At 39.7% G+C, this 26,732-nt stretch overlaps 1 protein-coding gene across 1 annotated transcript; it reads left to right on the top strand.

Moving 5' to 3' along the window:
• The first annotated feature begins 864 nt into the window (after positions 1-864).
• Positions 865-26,292, top strand: LOC131739398 (matrix metalloproteinase-17-like). Its single transcript, XM_059033124.1, has 10 exons — positions 865-1,498; positions 14,037-14,169; positions 14,264-14,393; positions 15,868-16,151; positions 16,644-16,820; positions 18,292-18,391; positions 19,421-19,503; positions 19,739-19,891; positions 20,283-20,540; positions 20,662-26,292. Exons 1-10 carry the CDS (start codon positions 1,355-1,357, stop codon positions 20,988-20,990), a joined length of 1,791 nt encoding a protein of 596 aa, XP_058889107.1. The 5' UTR covers positions 865-1,354; the 3' UTR covers positions 20,991-26,292.
• The last annotated feature ends 440 nt before the right edge of the window (positions 26,293-26,732 follow it).

The raw sequence follows: 26,732 nt of genomic DNA, 5'->3' as shown, positions 1-26,732 counted from the left end.
TGTGGAACCTTCTGGTTAGTACAAATCACTAATATGCACCAGTTCCAGTCGCATCTGGTTCTATTTAGAATCATTTGGTTTCATATAGAACACAGTGAATTGAACCCTCTATTTTTTTTTTTTTTACACTATAAAGCAGATTATTTGAAACCCTTAAAATAAGGCATGGACGTCCTATTGATCTAGGATCTATACAAAGCAGAGCATCCCGTTTATACTGCACTGTGTATATCATCATCCTGTATATATCATGGACACATTAACTTATAAAATACTCCTACAGTAACTCATTACTGCTTTAATTGTCCAACATACTATATTAATGAAGTTTACTGAAAATGCTGTCCTCCAGTAGACGTTTGCTGGGATCTTTTGTCATTTGTTGCCTCTTTTTGTGAAGTACGTCTTAATCCTGCCTGATATAGTGCTGTATCTCTAATAATAGTGATACAAAATAATGTAATATTTCAAGCTGACAGTATTTTTGGATTGTGATGCTAAAATCTCCTGTCAAACAAACCTATCCCATCTCAGGCAATCCAAACGGTTTAGACCGGCTGTATTCGGTGTCATTCTCTCAATGTCTGCACATGTTTGTCATAAGTAAATCATTATAACTCAAGCTTCAAGCGGTTAAAACAAAGTTAGTGGCGAGCAACAAACCACACCACAGGCAGTACCATATGCAGCTCACAAAACTCTTCAGTCGCACACATGTTTGGTTTCGGTGTGTCAATCACTTCATGTAAATTCAGTAGGAGGGTAGTGTGCCACCGTAAATGCAGAACAGCACGGATGGTTAATGCAGAGGGGTTCTTACTGGGCTGAGCTCAATACCCTCTCCCCGCCCACATGATCACCGACTCTATTCTTGCTCCTGCATCTCTCTCCTCCTCTATAGTCTCAAACTACACCGCTGGGAGTTCTCATAGCTCCTGCTTGTGCAGCACTGAGTGGGCTCTCTACAGTGATTGTGGGTTGCCGCTGTTCACATCTCTCTGTATTGCTGCTAACTTCAGTCTAAAGCAAAGATCTACTAACCCGGCAACATCGGTGCTTTGAAGAACAACGTCAACGTTTGATTCTGCTTTTCAAGAACGAATGCATTAAGATGGAAAAAACTTAAGCCGGGTTTTTCAAGAAGAATAAATTATTTGTAATATGGAGATGTTTGCTCGTGCGTGTGCAATAAGCGAGCCCGGTGCTGTTGGTCAATCCCAGTGATGAGAATTTGATGGCTGGTATCGTGAATTGCAAAATGGTTATGGTTCTATGATTTATTGGTGAGAATTTGAAAGAGGCAGAGAGGAAGACACGTTTTTTAAACACTCATGCAGCATTCTGAGTTGAGGGGATGGTTGTCCTGATTTTTGGGAAGTGGATTTCCTTGGGTTTGTGGATTATTTCGTTAGAAATGATGCTGGTTCCGTTTCTTTGGTTGTTGTCAAAGACTTTTGCGGCACCTTCACTTACTGCTGAGCAAATTAACATGGGGGTGGTAAGTATTATCTTAGTTTATGTAAATAACGGTTTATGTTTAATACTGCATGATAATTAGATTCGTCCGTTTAAGGGCGTAGCGTTATAAATAGTGATTTTCACTCAAAAATGGTTATACATTCTATTTGTTTAGTGCTTATATACGACAACAGAGACACGTTATTGTGTTCGTAGTCTACTTAAAATATTGAACTCTGCTTGCGCTCCATCCTGTCGCATCCATAAACTGTAGATCGCCATAATTCAAGTGCATTAAGTGCATGTTTAATTTAATTCCCCTCACCTCACCTCACATTTCTCCCCAACTTTTAAACCAAAAACGAATATGGGATTTGGTAGGCTACTGTTTTATATATCAAAAGTGTTTATCTAGATGTGGGATTATACCTTTAAACACATCTGAAACATTCAAATAAACTCAGCCCTTCGCCATCTGTCCAAAGATGTACTAATGTATTCATCGGATGACAGGAATAGCATATTTAAAAACAAAAACAAAAAAAACATGAGTGTTTATTTAACTGGTATCCCTAAAAAAAAAACCACTCCAACGCAATATAACTTTAAAATAAATATTTTCAAGTGCTAAAATGGATCAAATGTCACGCCTAATTCAGATTATTTAACGCGTACTATTTGGCTTTTTATTTTTTGATCTTTTGAATCGTTTTAGAGAATGAAGAAATATCTCCTTTCACAGAATGCCAGTGCCGCGAGCAGCGTGTGTCTGTTAAAGATGAAAGCTTGTGATACACAGCGCTTGCATTCAGTTCAAACCCGTGCGCAAATCTTTTGAACTGCGCAGCAACAAGGACCTCCTTTGGAGTTTGTTACCATCAAAGGCTCGAACAAAGATCCGCTTGTTCACCAGCAGACGCTGTTATTAGCGTTATTTATTTGATGTTGTAGATTCAAAATAAACCTTCAAATTGTGGTTTGCCCCACGATTCCGTTAAATAGTTTTAATACATGATGGGAGACTACATTTGGGGCTGATTCGTGAAAGTGATTTACAGTATAATCGTAAATCTCGAAAAAATACTCACTTCTAAATCTTTTGTAGTCATTTTTGTATTACTTTAGTATAAATACATGTTAATTTGGATTCATATGTTGTTTTTTTCTGACTTTATGTGAACGAAAAGACACAAGTTCGCCAGTTTTCTCATTGGAAATAGGTACATTTAAAAATATCACTCCTGGTCACAAAAGCAAAGTTTGTGGGGAATAATAGCCATTTTCTATACTTTTGAGGCATAAGCAATTAGGAAATAACACTTACTACCCAGGAACAAAAATTGTGTTACATAGTGTTGTTATTATTCAATGAACATATGGAAAAATGTATTTCTGCCTTAATTTTATTTTTGATTCATTTTAGGGGTATCTAGGCACGTTGCTACAGGTAAATATACCCAAATATCGTTTACAATCCAGTCTTACACTTATCAAGTACCCTGGAGAAGGTCCTGTGTTGGCCGATCCGCATTTAGTTACAGCGCCCCCTATAGCATTGAATAGTCTGGACCAGAGTATCCTGTTTATGATAATGCGTCAGATAAGTAACACAAATGTGTATCAGTTAAACACAGAACAATGACAAATATTAGATTCATTTTAATGGGTAGACTTTTAGCCAGATTGCAAGTTTTTCTACCGTTTAATACAAACTATTTCAGATCACTGCCGAAAGCGAGCAGCCTATAGAACTAATTCTTTCTTAAGTGAGTCACTGTCTTCTAACAGGGAGCCCCTAGGGTCTCTCTGTATTAAAATAGCAGTTCTTGATACCTGCAGTTTTCATTAGCTTACCGCTTACAGCATTGATCATTTAGAGTACACAGTTTCAGTCCCATTCTTTAGAATGTGAATAGGGAGACGCTGAATAATGTTACTTCTTTTAAATAAAGACAGACTCGTGATGAGTATTTCCAGGGAAAGGCATCAGCTCACATGGTTGATCTGCTGCGTAATGATTTCTGTTCCCTTGTGAAGTGGTAGCTTATTGCTCTCTTTTTTGGTTTTCAGTCCGTGAAACTGGTGTCATATTGAGCACTGTAAAGCATCTTGATACAGCTTATAATCAGTTTATAAGGAGGCTGTGTGGTCCAGTGGTTAAAGAAACGGGCTTGTAACCAGGAGGTCCCTAGTTCCAATCTTAGCTCAGCCACTGACTCACTGTGTGACCCTGAGCAAGTCACTTAACCAGGAGGGGCTGCTGCAGTGTGTGTCAGATAAGATACTGTTGAAACTAAGTTAGGTTTATTCAGTGTTTTGTGTGAAAAACTGTGTGAACTGTTTTAATCGGGAAATGGTTTTAATAGCTAGGGTAGTAAGAAGCCACACAAAACTTGAATACTGCGTCACACATACATGGTGCAAAACTTTCTGCATCTCTGAAATTTCAGTTGTTTTAACAAATGCATTTTTCTTGAATATAGAATCGTTTTGTATATCATTTCAGGCGTTACATTCTGATGACTTTTTAACAGAGAAGTTTAAACCAACACTTACACCCTGATATTGTATACTCAAATGTAACTTTTGGGAGTCTTTTCAGAAGCAGATCCCGTGGTTGAAATATGAATGTTATATTAACACCCATATTAGGATGTTGAACAGGTAGGTGGTGAAATGTTACGAAAATGAAGGGGCATCCCTTTAAATTTCTCATTGAAGACATTTCACGATATTGGTTGTTAAAAACGGGCTGCTGCAGTTGTGATGTGCCTTATCTGAAAGTGCTTCAAAAAGGTCTGTTTATGTTATAGAAATGTCAGGGAAACGATTTCATTAGATGAGGTGGGATCATTCAATCAGATTTCATATGAATAAATGATCATTAGCACTCACCAGACATGCTCTGGGACAGCATGTGTCATGCATACTGATCTCCAGTCTTGGACAGGCATTGACTTGCACTCTGTAGACATTTTTGGAATATAACACACTCCCTGTGTATAACACACACTCTTGTGTATAACAAACACTCTTGTGTATAACACACTCCCTGTGTATGACACACACTCTTGTGTATAACAAACACTCTTGTGTATAACACACTCCCTGTGTAGAACACTCCTGTGTACAACACACTCCCTGTGTATATAAGTTTTTTTTTCTCTCTCAGATTCTCTTCCATTTTACTTTAAGATATGTATTTTCAATAAAGTTTAATTATGTTAAGACATATACCATTACAGTGGTAAATGTAGTTTGCCTGCTTTTCCCATGTTATACATTGTTTTACCTTACTTCCTACCATACTTGACTGTCATATCTTCACTATCCTTATACTTTATGCACAGTATCATTTGTAACTTTTGATGCTGGAAGGTGGACAATTTGATGTAAATTCCCTAGACTGAAGTCTTTAAAATCTTAAAAGGAGTTGACATGGTTAACCTAAGCCAATACTCTAAGCTCAGTCCATGCACCAGGACTAGTGGACACAAATTAAATGGAGACAGATTTATTTATGGTGGTATGGAATGGGTTACCTAGCCATGTTGCTAAATCATTGGGTCCTTTAAAACCCAACTTGACAAAGTTTTAAGATTAACCAGCTGCTAGGAACCACACTTGCACAGATGGGATGAAATGGCTCCCCTTGTTAGTTCATTTTCGTATGTTCGTATTGTTTAAATACCGGGATGAAAAAGGTGCTGTAAATCACCAGTTAAAAATTTTTCAAGCAGCTGGTGCTGGTCATCAAGTGGCCGCAATAGAGTCACATCACTGTGACATCACAGAGCTATCAGCAAGGAATCCCAGGTGTGCATAGTTTGCATCTTTGCTTCAAAACTGATGCCTGAGACCTGATTTGCCATGCGTTTCACTGTGGTGATTAATTTTATTGCTGTCCCTCCAGCACCCTCATTGAAGGCAGATAAGCAATAATTAACATTTATTATTGAAAGTAGTAAGTGATCAGCAGACACTGTAGGGGATAGCTAGCTTGCCCTAATTTTAACTGCCGGAAAAACATTCTGGGGACTTGCAGATCTCCTTATCTCCTAGAGAGGATACGAATGTCTGTTTGCCCAAACAGACTGAGACCCCTCTTGATAAGGACTCAGTTTGGTTCGATTCAAATGAACTCTGAAAGGGACAGTTCTTTTGGAGCATTCACATATGCTTCCAAAACTAACCGAACCGCACTCAGTTACAAAACATCAGCTGAAACAAACCAAGTGTGAATGCACCCTCACAGTTTCATGGGAACCGATATCAATTTGTAGGGCAGGAAATGGTGCAGGACAGCAGTGACGGAGACTGGCAGTGGACACTGACAGACAGCTTGCTCACTGCCATCTGGAGAGCGTCTGTGTGCAGCATGGGAAACATCTAATACATCTTGCCACTGGTGTATTATTTACAACCAGCTGTCCCTGGTTTGTTCACAGTACCGTAATGTGGATTACTGTTTCATACTTTTAAAGTATTGTTTTCTGTCTGAAACTTGTATGTCTTCCTGGTTTCTTAACATTGATGGCTATGCAGCAAGCTCTTCTGCAAAATGCTTGTAAAAAAAAAAAAAAAAGTTAAATGTGTTAACAACACATGCAGTTACCTTGAAATAAAATTGAAGCTGTGTTTTTTTAAATGTGTATTTTCATATAAAATGATTGCTGTTTGATAGCATTGGGTAATGTATGGTGAGTACTGAATTCAAAAGGAACACAATAGATAGTATTTTGGTTAATTAGAAAATAATGTGCAGTTTAGTGAGAGATACACTACACACAACGTTATTATAAGTCACAATCATATCTTGTATTCAGGAACGACTATTAAACATAAAAAAACAGTTGTATTTTTTATTTCTTTTAGTTTATAATTGTGTCTCATCTTCTGTGCATGGATAACGTCTCGCCACAGCATGAGATGTCCTGAGAACAAATCCTTAACAGTGATTAATTTCTCCTACGTGATTTAAAATACCAAGCAGAGCTCTTGAGATGTGACAAGACCAGCAGTTACTCTATTGCTATGCATTTATTTGCATTGAAACAGAAGGAGATTAATGGTCGACTAAAAAAATTTCAAATAAAAGCCCTGTGTACTATTGATCAGCTATAATGCTTTAATTAAGGTACTGATTCCTGTAAAATGTTTAGTGATTGCTTTTCAGTCGGATGTCTTTACCTGCTGACTGCTCACTGAAACTCTTTTTTAGGGTAATTTTCACAGTTTTTTTGGTCCTAACACCAATCCGCAGCACAGTGCCTAAGAACTTCTCTGACAGTAAATACTGCAATGTGAATGCTGCAATTACATACTGGACAGTGGCAGCACAAACAAGGGCAGTGGTTAGCCATTGGGTTTATACTATACTGAGGTAAAATGTGTTTCAAGTAGTGAAAAGCTTCATCCAGTACCTCTGTTATACTAGCACAGTGGTAACGTTTTATAATTAGTAGCAGTGGTTTCACAATAGAATGAACCACAATTGCAGTAGGACTAGTGTGCTACTCTGCTCCTGCAGTAGGACCAACGTGCAATATGTGATCCAGGTCTAAAGATAGTCTTTGCTGGTAATGCACAGTATGCATTTGGTTCTGCTTGTTTTGTTTCTTGTGTGTAATAATGCACATTATAATAGCAGTATTCCAGTGGTGTTTTTCAAACTTCTCTGTTAGAGATCATTTTGACCTGGATTCAATATGCTTGAGCAGGTCTTTTTTTATTATTTTTTAACATGCTTTACCTTGCTTCTCTATGCTGCACCAGCATAGCCTGTGCTTCTCCTTGCTTGTGTGTTCTTTACTACACCTTTCAGCTCAGCTATAGGATTCTGTCATGCTGTAGACTTCTGTGAGGGTTCTGACCAAAAAAAAAAAAAAAAAAAAAGCTTTGCAGTCCTGCCCCGGATAACATCACAGGATAATCAAAATGTTTCTTGTTTTATAACATGATGAAATGCAGAGGTCAGGGTTGAAAATCCTGGAAGTCAAGCTGTGCTTTAATCCAGTATCAGGAAAACCTGCACTCAAGACAAGTCTGTAGATATAAAAACAGATGTTACGTCTACAGTGTTCAATTCAGATGTGTTCCAATAGTACCAAATCGACCTACCATGGTCTTGTTTGGAAGGGAAATGCAAAAAGAATATAGCTTTCAAAATGACTGCTATTACAGACGTGCTCAAATTTGTTGGTACCCTTACAGCTCATTGAAATAATGCTTCATTCCTCCTGAAAAGTGATGAAATTAAAAGCTATTTTATCATGTATACTTGCATGCCTTTGGTATGTCATAGAATAAAGCAAAGAAGCTGTGAAAAGAGATGAATTATTGCTTATTCTACAAAGATATTCTAAAATGGCCTGGACACATTTGTTGGTACCCCTTAGAAAAGATAATAAATAATTGGATTATAGTAATATTTCAAACTAATTAGTTTCTTTAATTAGTATCACACATGTCTCCAATCTTGTAATCAGTCATTCAGCCTATTTAAATGGAGAAAAGTAGTCACTGTGCTGTTTGGTATCATTGTGTGCACTACACTGAACATGGACCAGAGAAAGCAAAGGAGAGAGTTGTCTGAGGAGATCAGAAAGAAAATAATAGACAAGCATGGTAAAGGTAAAGGCTACAAGACCATCTCCAAGCAGCTTGATGTTCCTGTGACAACAGTTGCAAATATTATTAAGAAGTTTAAGGTTGATGGAACTGTAGCCAACCTCCCTGGGCGCGGCCGCAAGAGGAAAATCGACCCCAGATTGAACAGAAGGATAGTGCGAATGGTAGAAAAAGAACCAAGGATAACTGCCAAAGAGATACAAGCTGAACTCCAAGGTGAAGGTACGTCAGTTTCTGATCCCACCATCCGTCGCTTTTTGAGCGAAAGTGGGCTCCATGGAAGAAGACCCAGGAGGACTCCACTTTTGACAGAAAAACATAAAAAAGCCAGACTGGAATTTGCTAAAATGCATATTGACAAGCCACAATCCTTCTGGGAGAATGTCCTTTGGGCAGATGAGTCAAAACTGGAGCTTTTTGGCAAGTCACATCAGCTCTATGTTCACAGATGAAAAAATGAAGCTTTCAAAGAAAAGAACACCATACCTACAGTGAAACATGGAGGAGGCTCGGTTATGTTTTGGGGCTGCTTTGCTGCGCCTGGCACAGGGTGCCTTGAATCTGTGCAGGGCACAATGAAATCTCAAGACTATCAAGGCATTCTGGAGCGAAACGTACTGCCCAGTGTCAGAAAGCTCTGTCTCTGTCGTAGGTCATGGGTCCTCCAACAGGATAATGACCCAAAACACACAGCTAAAAGCACCCAAGAATGGATAAGAACAAAACATTGGACTATTCTGAAGTGGCCTTCTATGAGTCCTGATCTCAATCCTATCAAACATCTATGGAAAGAGCTGAAACTTGCAGTCTGGAGAAGGCACCCATCAAACCTGAGACAGCTGGAGCAGTTTGCTCAGGAAGAGTGGGCCAAACTACCTGTTAACAGGTGCAGAAGTCTCATTGAGAGCTACAGAAAACGTTTGATTGCAGTGATTGCCTCTAAAGGTTGTGCAACAAAATATTAGGTTAGCGGTCCCATCATTTTTGTCCATGCCATTTTCATTTGTTTTCTTATTTACAATATTATGTTGAATAAAAAATCAAAAGCAAAGTCTGATTTCTATTAAATATGGAATAAACAATGGTGGATGCCAATTACTTTTGTCAGTTTCAAGTTATTTCAGAGAAAATTGTGCATTCTTCGTTTTTTGTGGAGGGGTACCAACAAATTTGAGCACGTCTGTATATGTATATTTTCTAGGAGCCCACAAGTCTGATGCCACAACTTCCAAGGTACTCATTACTTTGATATTTAAAACAATGTGACAAATAAATCAAGTCTGGCAGCTATAACGTTTGATACAGTAGGTCATGCGACAAGGGTGCCCTCTAGTGACTCTTTCCAGCTTTCTTTTTTCATTTTGGGGTCTCTGAGGCAGAAAGGTTTTCTTTGGGTTTTTTTAGGTTGTCATTGGCAACTCAGATATAGAGACCTATTTTACAGGTATTGTAAGGACTACCCTTGCTCCGTTGATGATTATAATAAAGATAACTTGGCTATATTGCAAGGTCCTGACCAGGAGTATACAATATATTGTCTCAAGATGGTTATCCAATTTGGTGCCAAAGGTGCCAAGCATCTTTTTTGGGGTTAAACCTACATTTCTTAATCTTTCTATCACCTGACCTGAGTAACCTTGGTAAAAACTTACTTGAAATCATGTGCATCTCTAGGGTTTAGATAGAGCATCAATCTAGGTCACCTTTAAAAAAGAAAAAAGGAAAGAAAAAGTGAAACCCCATTTAAGCAATGTGTGAAGAGTGCTGAGCTTTTGAGTGAATTTAAGAAACTGACCTGGATTTTTAAGCCTTGATCAAGCAAACTCCAACAGCATCAGTGTCCTCTTTCATGTCACTAGTTTCAGTCAGGATCATTTTAAGGGCCATATTCATTACTCACAGAGCTGCAAGGGAATTGAGGTGTTCAAGCTGATATAGATTATTATGAATACCTAAGGTCTTTTTTATCTTTCTTTTTTAAAAACATGCACACAGGAAGTGTGCATGTTTTTAGGTCGATATGTTGGCACTGGGATTTCTTTAATCGATTGACAAACCTTTTGACTAAAAGTGTTTTCAAAGTCATTGGAAAGGATTTGTAGTCGATAGCTTTGTCATTGCATTTCCTAGGTTTCTGTTAGCGTTTCTAAATTAGAATAGTGCAGGACTCAATGTGGGTGAACATGCTGTGTGGACAGCTCTGCTCTTAGAAAAGGTAGTGAAAACCACAGCAAAGTGTAATAAGGTATAGTGGAAGCATAGTAAAGCATAGGTAAGTCCAGAGATGTACCTGTATGGTAAAACATATTATTTGAGGACAGGCTGCTTTGTAATTGTTTTGGAGCATTTTTAACTGGCATCTACCTGTTATTTAAAATTTCTCTTTTACTATATTGTTATGATAACTTATTCTAAAAAACGCAAAAGTTAAGTCTAAATGTAATGTATCAACTTACATAACTACAGCTTGTGTTCTGATTTTGTTCAAAGAAAAATGTATTTGGAATTTAATAGGTGCTTTTATGATGTCACAGTATCAAATAAGAAACTGAAGCCTAAAAATTATACATTTCTTGGTGTTTTCCTGCCCACAGATTTCTATGTGTTGAGCTTCATATTCGTTGTGAAATTTCACTGGTTTGAAAAAAAGAGTGTTATAGACAAAAGGAACTACTAACACAAGGTAGAAAGTTGCCCTCACTGGGAGTTACGACATGATAAAGATAACCGTTATAAGTGTGATCGTTTTTATCCCATAATCGAGAATGGCTGTTTCTTTCATTTCCAACCTTAAGGCCTAGACACACCAGAGCGTTCACTTTGCGTCGCTTCGCTTTTTTTTTTACATCAATAGAAGAGTAGGAGGAGGAAGAAGAGATTATTTTATTAGACAGTTTATGTCAAAAAAGAATCAGAATACATCAGAATTCATCTGAACCAGGATGTATTTATATATAATTATTAAACACTATGATGTAAGGAATAGAGTCTACAATGTGTAAAAGGCTTTAGCTTTAGCTGTGCTTATGGATTATAGTTTTATGAAAGCAGGAGAAGGCCAATAACGGGACAAAACCCCATTCAATTTCTCAGAGTAATTACAAACCTATAAATAACTCATCTGGAATGTCTGTCTCCGAAGTGATGAGCCTCCAACCATTTTCTCTTTTTTCTGTATCCTTGTAGCTGGCACAGGATGGCCTGTATAATACAAGAAAATGCTGTACTTTAGCAATTCATTTTTCCTCCATTCTTTGAAGGTTTTCTGGCGGTTTTTCATTTCTTGTGACATCACTCAGGAGTTGACGGCTATTGGTCGAGTGCAGACGTGTTGGTTAAGCAGGGCATAAAAAGTTGGTCTTGGAGAAATCTGGACGCGCCGCTCGTAGACGTTACTCGAAGCAATGCCCTAGTGTGTGAGGGTACATAGAAATCCATTATATAAAAAAAAGACACAACGCAAAGGGAAGCGACGCAAAGGGACGCGATGCGAAGTGAAGCGCTGGTGTGCCAAGGCCTTTACTTTGCAGATATGTTTTGGTGTTACAATGCAGTCCTAATGGGGAAACAAGAGGAGATGGTTGTTTGTGACCTAGCTATCATCTGAGCTTTTTGAAATTTCATACATTGGAGATTGACGCTCCACCTTTCATTGCCAGATCAATGCACTGATACATTATCTAACAGAGAAACTACACATCAAAGTGCCCTTTTTTACTTACTGTTATCCTGTCCAGGTGGCTGCTAACCAATAAAAAAAAAAACTCTTCTAAAATCTAAGGACTTCTGACAAATGCTTTTGATAAGTCTTTTTAAAAGTTTAATTAGTCATTTACACAGAACAGAATGTGTCTGACCAACATCTGTAGCTAACATACTCCCACATACTCTCCCCTTTTTTAAATTACATCAAATGCTGAGTTATAGCATGAAAACATGATCCAGTCTGCTTTTGCACTTGTAGTATTCATGACAAATTCTACTGTCTTAAATAACTAAATGCCATATGAAAAAAATAAAATAAAACTACATGCAATAATTCTGCATGCTCCCAATACCACAGATTGTGTACATCTGCAACTCATGAATATTCCTGTCTCAATCAAAGTGCACAGTTCTTCTTTTATTGTCCCTCTGAACCTGTCAAGTCTTATAACAGTGTGCCACGGTGCATTCTGCACAGCGATGCTGCCGTTTACCGTGCTCTTCCCATTCGTTACAATACTGCTCTGTGATTTATCATGCTTATACTGTGCTTTGCTGCAGGGTGCCACGCTTGTACCATGGTGTACCACTGCTTTTGAAAGAACCACTGCTTCCCATTTTTAAACAGATTCTTAATGGTGGAGTAGGCTTGTATGGTTGCCCTGATTACCTTTATTTTTATGGAAATTGTAAAGAGCATAATCCATTTTCTGTTTTTGACATTGGTTCTGCACAGATTTCATGCTACCTGACTAACAAAGGGGACAATAAATCATTTGGTGCTTTAATAATGCATTTGGGTTTGGCATTTCTTTTTAAATATGCAGTTTAGATCCAGCAAAAGATGAGCTCTTTGTAGTACACCTCATAGCAGGCAAGTAAATATTCATGGAGGACCCAGGCAATCTTCAGCTGTGTTTCCCAGATATGGTCTCCCTGCCCAAGGAGGAGTACATATTGAGTGGCATGTTTATAACACCAACGTAAAATATGATCTCATCTACCCTGTTCTGCTGCTTGCCCTGTAAGACGATCAAGTACAGTGAATAAGGAGGGAGGATCATATTGGCATTACTGCTACAGTTCAAATGATATACGAAAAACTTTATCAAAGGAAAACAGCAACCTGAGGTCAGTGAGTAATCATTTCTCTCTTGCCTCTAGACTATATGTGGGGAAAGAGAATTCAAGGAAATGTTCCAGAACAGATAAATGAAGCTGTTTGTGGTTATTGATTTTCTTTTCTTCCTTGTTTCATTGATTGGAGGAGCTAAAGATCTCTCTTGGGTAACCGGGTCAAACCACACTCTTGGAGACGATTGACGGCTTTGGAAATGTATTCTGAAGTATCTGCACCAAGTTCAAAGCTCGGCTGTCAGTGTTTGCTTGAAAAAAAAAGACAAGAGTGACGAAACTGTGAAGAAACAGTCATAGTAGATCAGCCACTGTGTGTTTCACAGAAGAACATCTTGAATATGATCTAGTCCAAGAACAAAGAGGTTAGATTAGTTTGGTATAGCATAGTAAAGAGCAGCAAACAGCATCATACAACCTTCTGTAATTGAGAAGACTGGACTGCCAGTTAACAGGTCATTTAGCTGAAAGCTTGTTGGAGGGGGAATGATTCACTGTTCAAGTAACAGAACTCAGAACTATTCAAAACGATTGCAAAAAATAAAGATCATAGCAAGCTACAATTTAAGTGTATTTTTTAAATGTTTTAGTGTCCGGACAGTTTAAGTCAATCTAATTTAAAATTAATAGAGATATTTTAGTAGGAAGCTGGCCAACTTTTTTTTTTTTTCTATAACAGCTGTAGGATGTTTTCATGGGCGCTTTTTGTGCTTGCCATCTGTGCTTATCAATACAGATAGAAACAAGCCAGATGCACAGACCAGGAGCTTCATCAATTAATATCCCCTGGAATCCCAATCCGATTAATCATGGATACAGGCTGGTAATGGCCCCCAACTTTTCTGTTCTACACAGACTTTGTCCCCAAAAACCTTGGTATAGTTCAAACTGACCTATAATCCGAACCACACTCTGTACCTTAACAAGTCAAAAACATGTGTCTATATAGGTTGTTAATTTAAAGCACACACTGTATATGGTGTATTGGCAAGGGTCAACCAGGGACTTCCAGCCAGAAAAACAACAGATTATGCAACATTTTGCTGATAATTTAGCTTGAGAAATGTTTGCTGTTATCTCACTGTGTTTTTTTTTCTTCTTTGGTTTAGGATTGGTTGAGTAAATTTGGCTACCTCCCACCCCCAGACCCGGTCACCGGACAGCTGCAGACTAAGGAGGCCCTGACCAAAGCCATCAAGGCCATGCAGAGGTTTGGAGGAGTGGAGGAGACAGGAGAACTAGGTTGGTATGCAGCTTTAACACAACCCTCCCATGTCCGAGGGGTGTTCTGTTATCAGTGCTGTATCTGACAGAGCCTCTCTTTTTTGAGGTACAGACGAAGCCACTCTGGTGCTGATGAAGACACCACGCTGCTCACTGCCTGACCTGAACGAGTCTGAGACAGCAAGGAGAAAACGCACCCTCACCACCCCCTCAAAATGGAACAAGAGGCACCTTTCATGGAGGTAGGAGCTCCTGACCCAACACTGCTCAGACTGTCAGGTGATGCGGCAAAGAATAATACCATCTGTGAGGCAAGCAACAGTGTGGTGACAGCAGCATGATTCAATGCCTTTCATATAACAGAATTTACATCGGATTGCTAAAGTTAATTAACCTAAGGGCCTGTTGGGAAAGTCGTTTTTTACAAGACAGTCTATCATGTATTGTGCGTCCCTAGAATTATACACGACGTCTGTTGTCTCAGGAAAGTGGATATGATTTGAAGCTTGGCTCTGCCGGAGGCACTTGGACCCTTGCTAAGAGGTTTCAACAGCCCAGGGATTAATACTATACACTCCTACTCTGATTTTTTCCCCTGTCATACTTGAAATGTCGTCTTAAATTTCCTCTTTCTCAATTGACAAGAGGTCAAGCAGAAAATATCTCTAATTTTCACAGTAGGTACCAGCTTCCTGTCACATGCTAATCTGCTTTCAGCTGGTATTGCATGGAAGAGTGTATCTTGTAGTAAATACACTCTATGGAGAGAATGTACACTTCTTAAAGTATATTGAGCTTTCCAAATATTTCCAGTAAATCTTACCTAATTTGTATTACCGGTACCATCATTTCGTAGGTCTCACATTTTAAAATGATTGTAGGGAGAATAAAATTGTGCGGAAACATATTTGTTTTTGTATGCTATACTGATGCATCTGACAAATAAAAACATTAGACATCCTCCTATGATCTTCAGATTTCATTTTGACAGCACCTGTCATGCTATGTGATTCGGAAAACATACTTTCCCTGCTGTCCCTCACCTCTCTATTATAATATAGTGTGTTATTGCCAATGATACCAATACAGGCCCGACATCAATTATGCATCCTGGAGATGAGTGTGTCGATGATACACTGTATAGGTTACACATGTTTAATCTACACATCTACACCCTTTAATTGTTTGGGGCAGTGTATGCAATGTGTTAATTACTTTGGAATTACATTAAATGTGTTGTTGGTTTCTGCAATGCATTTGAGGGGTTTTATGCAACAGACCACTTTCTCTAAATTGATTCTCTAGATGTCAGTTGCTAGGATACCTGAAGTCCTGCTTGCCTTACACTTCTTTAACAACCAGTGAGGCACAATATGTCTCTCATTTTCAGCAACAGGTTGTAATAAACAACAAGAGTGCCAACTCTTATATTCCCAGAATTAGAATGGGGTACTAACCAAATTACAGCAATTACGTAAGGCTCGTTGTGGTCAGAAAGCCTGCTTAACAGCGAATAAAGAAACGCTGGGTTTGTAAACATAAAACATTTATTCTCAGAATGCACAAATATTAAATAGAATGATCATTTAATTGGGTTTGACGACGGGCTTTTCTATGCTGTATGACATGCATAGAAATACCTAAATCATTCTTGTTCTCCATGCACAGTGTATCCGGGGAAACTGAAAAACTATTTATTTTTCCTTTTGTTGAAAGGGTGAGGACATTTCCTAAGGAGTCCCACTTGGGCCATGACACTATCCGAGCGCTCATGTACTACGCTTTGAAAGTCTGGAGTGACATCACGCCGCTCAACTTCCACGAGGTCGCTGGCAGCGAAGCGGACATCCAGATCGACTTCTCCAGGGCGGACCACAACGACGGTTACCCCTTCGACGGGCCAGGGGGCACCGTGGCACATGCCTTCTTCCCAGGGGACCACCACACTGCCGGGGAAACGCACTTTGATGATGACGAGTCCTGGACATTTCGCTCTTCAGGTAACCTGCCTGTCACCGAAGCCAATCTGGCAACAAATTCATTTAAATAAAAAGCCATCTATACCCATGTTATTAAACGGGTGGGGCTATCCTTTGTGGAAATATTAGCTATTCTACTTGGGTTCATAAACAACTCAAGGTTCATTTTAAATAAATTTATTTTTAAAAATATGTTGTCCTAATGTTAGCTATCCTGAGACAGTAGGACTGCCAGACAGGAGTGGTCAGAATGAATATGGTATGATTACGGTATGCTGGCAGTGCTTTGACTTTATTAATCAGCTTTCATGAAGCCAGCTAGTGGAGAAGGAGTATTATAGCTGTAGTGCTGGTCTCATACACGGATACCTTTTGTTACTAGTTGTAAGTTGAACGCTACTTGTTCAACATGTAACTTGAACGCTTCACCTGTTGGTAGCGGTTCTGAATGAGTTAAAAAGAGAGGAGGCCAGCCTAAATATGTGTACCTATTTTATTTTCTCCATTTTCAAGATGCGCACGGTATGGACTTGTTTGCCGTGGCGGTGCACGAGTTTGGCCATGCCATCGGACTAGCCCACACCTCGGCCATCGAGTCCGTTATGAGACCCTACTACCAGGGACCCGTCGGAGACCCCCTCAAATACGACCTGCCTTATGAGGACAAAGTCAGGGTCTGGCAGCTATACGGTAAGAAACTCTTTGCACACTTTTTTTTTGTTTGTTAACAATAATAGTGTACTAACATATTCTTAGTTATTGGATGTGCTGTAACACGCATCCTTCTGTTTTTGGTGTCTGAGGCTCTTTATTCTGGCTGCTCAACTCGCTGTCCAGGACTTCCTCACAGACAGGCATTTTGAGGGCATGGCCCCATTGCTTTTAACAAGTTGCTAGGTTAATATGTACAGCTTTCCCAGGCTCTCTCGCTCGCTCTTTGGGCAACAGAACCATTCAACTACCCCCCCACAAAAGCGCTCACAATAAGTCAGTCTTGTAATGTGAAGGTCAGCTGTGTAAATCAATTAATATGAATCCTATAATGTAACTAATCCAGAGGCATTCCGATTCTTTATTCCTATGCACATTCACTGTTTTGTGAATGTTGAGGCAAGTAACAGGCTTATTACTATTGTATTTGTTTTATTTACAGTGACCTGCGAACTGTGACCTTTATCATTCAGCTGTTAAAAGTTTAAAAGCTGCAAAATCGGGGAGTGGGGGGGAGAGAAGGGAAGACATGTTTAAACCCCTGCTCACTCGCAGTGGGACTCCAGAATCAATTTGTTTCTCACCAGTGGGGCTTGAGGAGAAACCAGTGGGGAATCAGAGATTAGACTTGCACATCCCCAAAGGCAACAGCCTCAGGAATTCCACTTGGCATTTTCAAAAGCTTGCCTTTTCTTAATCTTTACATTTCCTGTGGCTGCAGTAGTGAGAAAAGCTGCTGAAAAATGTCAGTCACGTGTAACAAAGTTCAGAAAGGTTTTGATGAAAACGCGATTGGAGGTACTGCATGAGGAGGGCTTTCCATGCAGGCGAAAAACTCCTGTGAACTTCAGCGATGTGAACTTCTCTGATTTACACATGCTACTTCAGTTTGATGAGTGATGATGATCATCCATAACTAGACCCCCTGGTTAAGAGAAGTCTATTAATGTCTTCATGCTCTGCTATAGTTTATCATTGTTAACCCCACTTCTCACTGAAGACCATGTCCACCTATATGCATTGCCAGAGCAACTAAACCAATAATGGGTAGATTGTCTTGTTATAAACCAAACAAATGTTTGTTTGGTTTTTTTTTTTGAGGGGGGGGTTTAAAGACATTTTTAAATGGGTTTTTATATCTTGGACTGGATCACTTCGGTGGATTGAAATGTAAGAGAGTTTAAAGATTTAAAAGTCCTTTTTTAGAGCAGCTACCTGTGAGATAATGACTGCTCTACTCGGATTGACTGACATGACCAATGAGGTTCACAACAAAGTTTAGTAAAGTTTAATAGATCTGTTTAATTGAGTGAAAGCACGGCAAAACCAGACCGATCAAATAAATTGTATCTGTACTTGCACTGAGTTACGCTTTGACGCGGGACCAGGGAGTACAGGAACAGAGTTGGATGTAGCTGGTTGGTCACCTCGTCTGTCTCCCTGTCCCCAGGTGTGAGAGACTCTGTGTCTCACACGGCCCGTCCTGACATGACAAGGACTGCTGAGCCCCCTGTCCTACCAGACCTCCCTGAAAACAGATCTACTGTCCCGTGAGTAAGAACCACATATATCCTTTTCTCTGATGGTTGTAATAAATTATGAACAATTGCTTAATCATGTAAAACACAGCTCAGGTGCAGTACAGATGTCACAGTGCATCCACATTGGGATACTGTAAAAAAGGAGGTCCATGTGTTGCTGTCCTGGTAAAGGCACGGCCATGTGGTGCTCAGGGTAAGTCTGGGCAGCGCACGGTCACTGTCCCACGTTGCAGGGCTTCGCTGGGGAGCTGTTGTAGGGATTGCTGTGTTTATGGATCGTAACTGAAAATTCTAAAATTAGAGAGAAAAACTGAGGTAAAAAAGAGAAACTGCTTTAGCACATTGCTAGTCGTCAATGTATTTCTATTAAAGGCAGTAGTTCCCTTATAAAAGTTTACCATAGTAAAAGAGTGTAGTAAAGCATAGGTAAGCATTGTAAAGCAATTTTTAAAAACATGGCCAACCATAGTAAACTATGGTAAATGCATAGTATAACCATGGGAAAACCACGGGGAAAAATTGCAAAATTACCATTCAAATTTACTGTGGTAAACTTTTAAAAGGGTTATTAGAATGAAGCAAGTTATTTTGTTAGCTTAAACCATATGGAATATTCTCTACATTTTCCACCTGGTTGGGATGGTGCAATGTCGCTCTATGCCCATTGACACGAATGGGAGGATTTCCTCAATTCAGATTGCATTGTAATTTAAGTGTAACCTTCCAAATAGTGACAAGGAGGCACACATTCCATCCCGGGTCCAGGCGAGCTAGATGAACTGTAAGATAAGAGACAACACTAAACGGAAATAATCTAATGAATTATTCAAATTAAAAAAAACAGCCAGATCCCACTGTAGCAGTAATTAGATTTAGAGAGCACAGTGGAAGGCCAGGGGTAGTACAGTAATGAATTGTTCTACCTAGGTGTTTATCAATTATATAAAAACTCAGAGTGCAATTAGCTTGCAGGTCAGCACGCAGTGAATGTTGAATCACTGATGATGTGCTAATGGCTTCTCATTCCATTGCTGGCAGGCCGGCTCGGGACGCCCCAGATAGATGCAACACTGATTTCGACGCTGTGGCTCAGATACGAGGAGAGGCGTTCTTTTTTAAAGGTACTGGCTGCTCTGCTGTACACTGTATGCCTTGGATTAACATGATTGTCCCCTGTTGGTTTCACAGTTAGCTAATTCAAGTGTACAGTTAATTCACAGTTTGGCAAACTGTGCTATAAGGAACCTTCTCCTACTTCCCTAATAAAGTGATTTGCAATATCTGTCTTGCACGTGCAGGTTTGAAAGAAACCGATGTTATGTATTTTCATTGTGTTTCCACTGTCCTTCCTGTAAGGCAAATATTTCTGGAGGCTGACCAGAGAGAAGCACCTGGTGTCTCTCAGGCCAGCGCAGATCCTTCGCTTCTGGAGAGGCCTGCCGATCAACCTGGACAGCGTGGACGCCGTCTATGAAAGGCCGGTCGATCACAAGATTGTGTTTTTCAAAGGTAGGTAAAGCTGAACGTTCACGGAGTACTCTGTTTATATAACAAGGACAAGAAAGGGAAAGCAAAGTCAGTTTAAACCTAAAATAAATAGCTGAATTACTTTGCTTCGATCAACCTCCACATCTGTTTAGCAATGTGGATAAGATGGATAAGAATAAATGCAAAATACATTCTAAAATGAGATCTAAAATGAGACAAAAGTAGCATTTTTATTAAGTATAGTTTTTTGGGATTTTTTTTAGCAAGAAAAAAATCTTTTAGGATCTAGTTATATTTTATTTGTTTTTAAAGTTAGTAACATTCTGCCCCATTAATTCCACAGTCCCTGTGATGTGGTTCGGAATATACACTGCACAGCCTCACGTTTGTATTCTATCTCTCGTTCTCTCAGGGGGAAAGTACTGGGTGTTTAAAGACAATAACGTAGAAGAGGGATACCCGCGTCCAATCAGTGACTTCGGCCTACCGTTAGACGGGGTGGATGCTGCCTTCGTCTGGACGCACAATGACAAGACCTACTTCTTCAAGGACGGACTCTACTGGAGGTACGACGACCATGAGCGGCGGATGGATACGGGGTACCCGAAAGACGTCGTGCTTTGGAAAGGAGTCCCAGCTCTCCTTGATGATGCCATGCGATGGTTAGATGGTGAGTTGAAAAATCTTTGAAATGATAAGGATATTTTTCTTCTCAGTTAACAGTAATAGGAATTGCTTTTAAATAACCTTACAGAAGGAGATTAAAAAGCCTTTCTTTGTTGCCCATGCAGGAGCCTCCTATTTCTTCAAGGGGAAGGAGTACTGGCGGGTGGAGGACAATGAGATCGAGGTGGAGGCTGGGTACCCACGCTCGATCGGCAGGGACTGGCTGGTGTGCACTGAGATGCAGTCGGACTCCCCAGCCACACACACTAACGAGACGCGGTCGAGGCAGGGGCAGAGGCAGCACCACGAGAGCCGCTCGGAGAACGGGTATGAGGTGTGCTCCTGCACCTCAGCCTCCAAAAGCTCTGCCCCGGCACGGACCCTGCCCCTCCTGCTGGCTGTGCTAGAACTCTGCATATGGACCCTCACAGCGGCCCGGCCAGCGCCGGTATGATGGGCAGACATGGACCAAATGAAATAGACACCATGGACTAGAAAACAAAAAAAGCGTGCCATTAAAAAGAAGAAACAGCCAGTGACAATACACAGCTTGCACTGTTTTCAGTACATCTCTACATGATTCTTTGTTGATCTATACCCTTTGATTGATTTTGATCCCCTTACCAGTTAATGAACAAGTGCATTTGCTCATTATTATATAAAAAAAAAGCTTTTATTCATAATGAATGGATCTGAGCTGCCTCATTTAGTCACCATACTAAATGTGAGTAGTTTACAAATTCATTTTTTACACTATAACATATTTAAGCATGTATAAATAATTTGCCAAATATCTCTTGTATAATTTCTGTTGTCTTAATATCTTATTAAGCTGGCAATATGAAGTGTATGATTTATGTCATGAATTTATTTTAGCTAAACTCAGCAGCACCCTCCATTCATTATCACTAGTAGGCTAAGTTGTGATTAGCATAAGAACATATTTGACAGCCCTTAAGTTATATTATCAATAATAGGCAACTTGCTGTCTATTACAAACAACTGGCAGTTCATTAAAACCCATGATTTGTATCGGTTGTTCTGCTGACACGTGAAAAGGACATTTGTTGGTGTCTCGGTTGCACCCTGGACCTGTTTCTGACTTGACGCAGAGTACAGATACGGTCTTATTGCAGTACGATATTAAGAGTGCAAGATCATAAACAATGCAATAAACATGTGACGCTTCACTTTGTGAATGGCAATTAAGGGCTGACAGATGAACAGCTTCTGTAAGTAAGTAAAACACATTCTTATGTCTTGAGCTGTGTCATGAACTCATCCAATTGTGATGAAGCTTGGTGTGGTCATTCTTTTCAGCAGAATCTGGATTCTGACTGCTGGAGGCAATACAGAACCATTCCCCAAATGCTATGTATAGTAAACCTTGTAAAAAAATACAGGCTAAATGAAGTGGTTTTAGTAGCAGCACTTACAGTATTGTAGATTGAGGGACACCGATCACTTCTTTTGCTGCTTGCTATATTGTTCAGATTTTAGACTGCCAATTTAGGCACGTTTACAGATTTATCATTCCTAATCTGAATAGATAGATGAACGCAATCATCTACCAGTCATTCAGTGCTGTCAGATAATGATTCAGTGCTATCTTGAAATAACCAGTATACCATACAAGCAAAAGCATAAAAGGGTTTAGTTGATCATCTCGAACCTGGTTGGATGAAAAGTCGCCTACGCCTACCAGTACTGGGCATACCGGCACTCCGACAGTGCACTAGAAGAACGGCAGTTTGAGATCTGGTGAACAGAACTCTTCCAGCAGGTACAATTAGTATCTTGGCTTGGATGCAGCTCACAGTAGCAGGCACAGCTCTGGGAATTTGACTGTGACCGTTGGAGGAGAATACAGACCTCAATAAGCAACTTGGTTATACTGGCTAACTTATTATGAGTTAGCCCAATTTCACTAAGAATCAGAGTTTTTATTTTGGGTTGGGGAAGGTGTATATATACTTGCTACATTATCCATGGAGCACCAAGGCACCTGCTTACCACTGAAAAAAGATGATGTGAAGAATGCTTGTCCAGGAATGGGGGGGGGGGGTTAATCATTTGATAGATCAGTAGTCAGACATCCCGAGGTTTCCTAGTTACCTTTAAATCCATCTTGAAAGAAGAGCATTGTTAGTGCAAGGAGAGGGACACAAGACTTGTACTTAATTACATTTGTAGATGATTGTCTCCTAGCAAAGTGCAACATCACATGCTTTTAGATTTGGACCTGCCTGCAGCAGACAGTGGACCTATTCCAGAAAAGTGGAGCTCTCAGCTATCTGCTCCACGTGGAAAAGTACCAAGTAAAAACCAAAAGAGGCTGGACCGGACCAGATGAATGTTAGGACCTGACACTGAAAGTCAAGCAGACTTCAAACAGCCTGGAATTTACCAGACTCAAAAGAGCTTGTGCAGAAATAGATTAACATTATGAAGACACAAAGTGGGATTGGCTGAAAGTTGACTGATGACCTAAATGGGCACTTCCCACAGGAAAAGCATGCAACTAAAACCTAACATACAATATTGGGAGGCTTTGAGCAGCACAAGTTTCAAAAGGGAATGAAGGATTACCTTGGTCCATTCAGGTCAGACCCTGATGGGTCAGGGTCCATTTGAGTTGGTTATTCTGCAGTCCAGATGCCCTTTTAATTAAGTTCAGGTCTGTTTGTACAGGTAAGTTTCCAACTGCCCTAGCACCAGTTTTCAAACAGGAGCATGCCAACTCCCATAAAGTAATAATGAAATGGTCCTAAATAATACTAGACTGTCCCTTTCCTATTGAAAATTAATTGCCAAATACAATATCAACCAAAATGACAGAGCCTATGAATCGACCCTCAAGCATCGCTGCTGGTTCATTGCTGTCACTCAATACTGCAGTCATACAAAATCACTAAAACTATATTATATCTGAAGGTATGGCAATATAATTAGCATTTACCGGGATATTGAACAGCAGGGTGAGGGTTCTAGGTCTCAAAACTGCTTTCTTTCTTTGCAAAGACATGTGTTGCTGATATCATTCTACTTAACATGTTTCTCTGCATGTAGGGGTTAAAACATTTTGGTAACAGCCCAGCGGTAAAGGATTAACAGTTGTTAAAAAGCATTCTCAACTTATGCTGTAATATTTTGTTTAAATGAACCTAGCCATTACCCTAGCCCTAACACTTATCAATGGGTGTTACTGCGAAACAGAGTTAATTACAGGTTATTAGTAAGATAATTCCTACATTACATGAACTGACATTTTCAGTGAAGGGTGAGGTCCACACCTCTCAAGCAGATACCCTCTTTTGTGGTGTATTAACTCAGCAGTCTGCTTGTATAATGTATGCAAAATACCATCTACTGGTCTTTAGTAGAGGACGCCTAGAGACAGGGACCTGCAGCCTTGTGATTTCAGTACAGCCTTTAGCCTGGATTTGCATGGGTTTTTCAGAGGAACACATTTTCTGAGCCAGGAGCAATTGCAGGGCAAAGAGGCAGCATGGATCTTCAAATTGTACTTTGCCTGCTAGTCCTTCCATCCTAATAGAGCTGCAGCAACAAAGTGAAATACTGTACCTGGAATATAGAAATTCAAGTAGCCTGACCTGGCCTTTTAACCCTTTCTCCCACTCTCTCACATTCCCATAATAAGCTTAACTGTACCTTACTTTTGAAAATATTACAAGTGAGTGTAGTACATCGAATTCCCTTAACTAGAGCTTCAATATGTGTCTTCTAGGGATTTTTCTCTTATTATTTATATGTAGATTTGCCTCCAAATGTACCACTACTATATAATGTATACTGCCTTAAAAAGGAGTGCAGACTACTATTCTCATATACTATGTATAGGGCTTCTGTTTTTTCAAAGGAAAAAAGTGAGCTGTTATGTTTTGAATGCCCAGCAGGTGGCGTCGGTATCAATACATGCATGGTTAGTTCTTGGTGGAAATAAGAAGCAAGTTATTCAGTCAAGTGAAGCTTTAAAAGGTCCTGGGTTTATCTCCAAGATCAGCAGGGTGGTACAATATTAAACAACCTCTTCACACAAGTGATTTGCCTGCTGGATACTGGTAATGTTTTCAAAGAGGTTAGACCCCACTTAATGGGGCAACACAGCACCCCTACATATCTTGGGGGGGTTCAGTAATACATAGGTCTGAACTGTGCGTACGGTAACTACCTTAAGCTACTGTTCTAATACTTATTCAGACACCCTCAATTTTCCAGTTCAGGACGGCCCTGCTGCTCTCCCTTTGCAATGAATAACTTTTTCTGGCATTTGTTCTGAAGAGCATCGCATCGGGCCTAATGTTTTCCTCATTAAAGTCTGTTTCTTCGTAAGGGACCAGCCCCGCTGCCTGCCTCTGAGACTTCAAACTCACTGCCTTGGGGAGATTTCAAACCCAGAAAAGAGCGGCCGCCCACTGAAGCTGCCTGGATTCAGGTCACGTTCGTACTGTGCAGCTGTCACAGAACAAGGATCTTCATTCGCTTGGAGATGGTGCTGGATTTAGGACCAAGAGTCAAAGTCCAGCAAATTAAAACAATGCATCAACTCGCTGAGCCTCATTGCCACCAACTTGATTATTTCAAAAGCAATGAAACAGAGACACTTCTGACAATACCTTGACAACACTGCCATGGCATTTACCATCCTGACTGCGATGGATTGAGTTAGCCTCGATTCAGACACATCCAGGGACTGAGCTTATCCTTTTAAGGATCACTCAGTCAACTGCTACCTGAAAAAGCTGAAATAAATGGATAAAACCAGTCTGTTTATTCATAGTCACCTGTGAGGCAACAAAGGGTTTATTTTTTTTACAAGTATTATTTTGCTAAAGATGCAAAGACAAGAAGCTGTCTGCTTTTTTAGAGTCGTTCCAGTGTAACATTTGTATGTCCGCAACAGTGTACCTAAATTTACCAATGGGAGCAGAAGGGTTACAATGGTATGAGGCATTGTATGAACCAAATACACACTAGTGATCCATTACAGTGCAATGGCAGTGTATCAGGTGCAGTATTTGTTCTGAATGGTAATGTTCAGACCTGGAGGTGTTTCTGCTTAGTGACTCTGGGATTAGAACGGTATCGCAATGGGATTTCTCCTCTAAAGGTACTGCTGCACGATTTGAAAAAAATAAAAGTCTGTACTTGATTGCAAGTGATTCAGCAGTATACCGTTATTGACACACATTTACGCAGTGCAATTACCCTTTAGTTTAAGTGCTATTTTCATGTAGCTTTGCTCAGTTTGGGCACATCTCCTTATGGAAGTTTTCCATGGAAACCTGTACCAATCTGTAAGGAGATCTTATGGGAATAATTGTAGTGAAGTCGGGTCCATGAATGTCTGAAGCTAGCACTGGTTTTTCCTCTTGTTATACTGGTTCAATAAAGTCTTGGTATATTTTATTAGACTTCCTGTGGTGCACAGTCACTCTGATGCTAACAGAAATCGCTATTTAAACAGCTATTTTTTCTATTTTTATGCATCATTAAAGGAGTGTTGATCAAAGCTTTCAAATCTATTCATTACTTATTATCTTTGCCCAACTATGCCCAGCTTCTCATTTATAGAGTTGTCTTTGAAATACCTTAATCCAAATTGAAGTACAATATCTTCCACAGAAGAAAAAGAGAACCAGTGATAATATTGCTTGTGCTAATAAGAGATAAGAAAATGTTTTTTGCAACCTTGGTTACTTGGCATAAAATTAAAAAATGAATTCAGAACACAATATTGGGCTTTTTTGTTCTTATCCTTAATGAAACATAATATCTCCAGGTGTTCTGTATTTAATCATTTAAATATGTTACCAGTTCATTCTCAGTAGAATAGCCTTCCTGTTTCCAGGGTGACCAGGAAGACAGCCAAGTAGTAAACAATACTAAAAAAAAGATGCTGTATTTAATATATCCTGCGGCATAACGCGCTTCCTGAGAGAAAGGCATGGAAACTAGGAACTTTCTTTAACCTAATGTAGTACCAGATATCATGTTTTAAAATTAAAATACATTTTTGCTATACCAGGTGTTTGTTGCAAAACTGCACACGTAAGGCCTCTTTAGCTAATGGAAGTGCAAAACATGTGCGATTTATGGAATTATTTTGTTAACTACAGTCAAGTTAATATTTTCTTCAACTTCCTGCGAGCATGCGGTTAAAATGAAAGTGCTG

This window comes from Acipenser ruthenus, chromosome 11 (assembly GCF_902713425.1).
Source record: "Acipenser ruthenus chromosome 11, fAciRut3.2 maternal haplotype, whole genome shotgun sequence".
Taxonomy (NCBI): domain Eukaryota; kingdom Metazoa; phylum Chordata; class Actinopteri; order Acipenseriformes; family Acipenseridae; genus Acipenser; species Acipenser ruthenus.
Note: the sequence above shows the minus strand (reverse complement) of the source record. Positions and strands in the feature narration are given on the sequence as shown.

Excerpts from the sequence above, each read along its gene's own strand:
- LOC131739398 (XM_059033124.1), top strand. The coding sequence starts at position 1,355 with ATGGTTGTCCTGATTTTTGGGAAGTGGATTTCCTTGGGTTTGTGGATT. Across the intron at positions 1,499-14,036 it reads AGCAAATTAACATGGGGGTG|GATTGGTTGAGTAAATTTGG; the intron begins GTAAGTATTATC and ends TCTTTGGTTTAG. Across the intron at positions 19,892-20,282 it reads CAAGATTGTGTTTTTCAAAG|GGGGAAAGTACTGGGTGTTT; the intron begins GTAGGTAAAGCT and ends TCGTTCTCTCAG.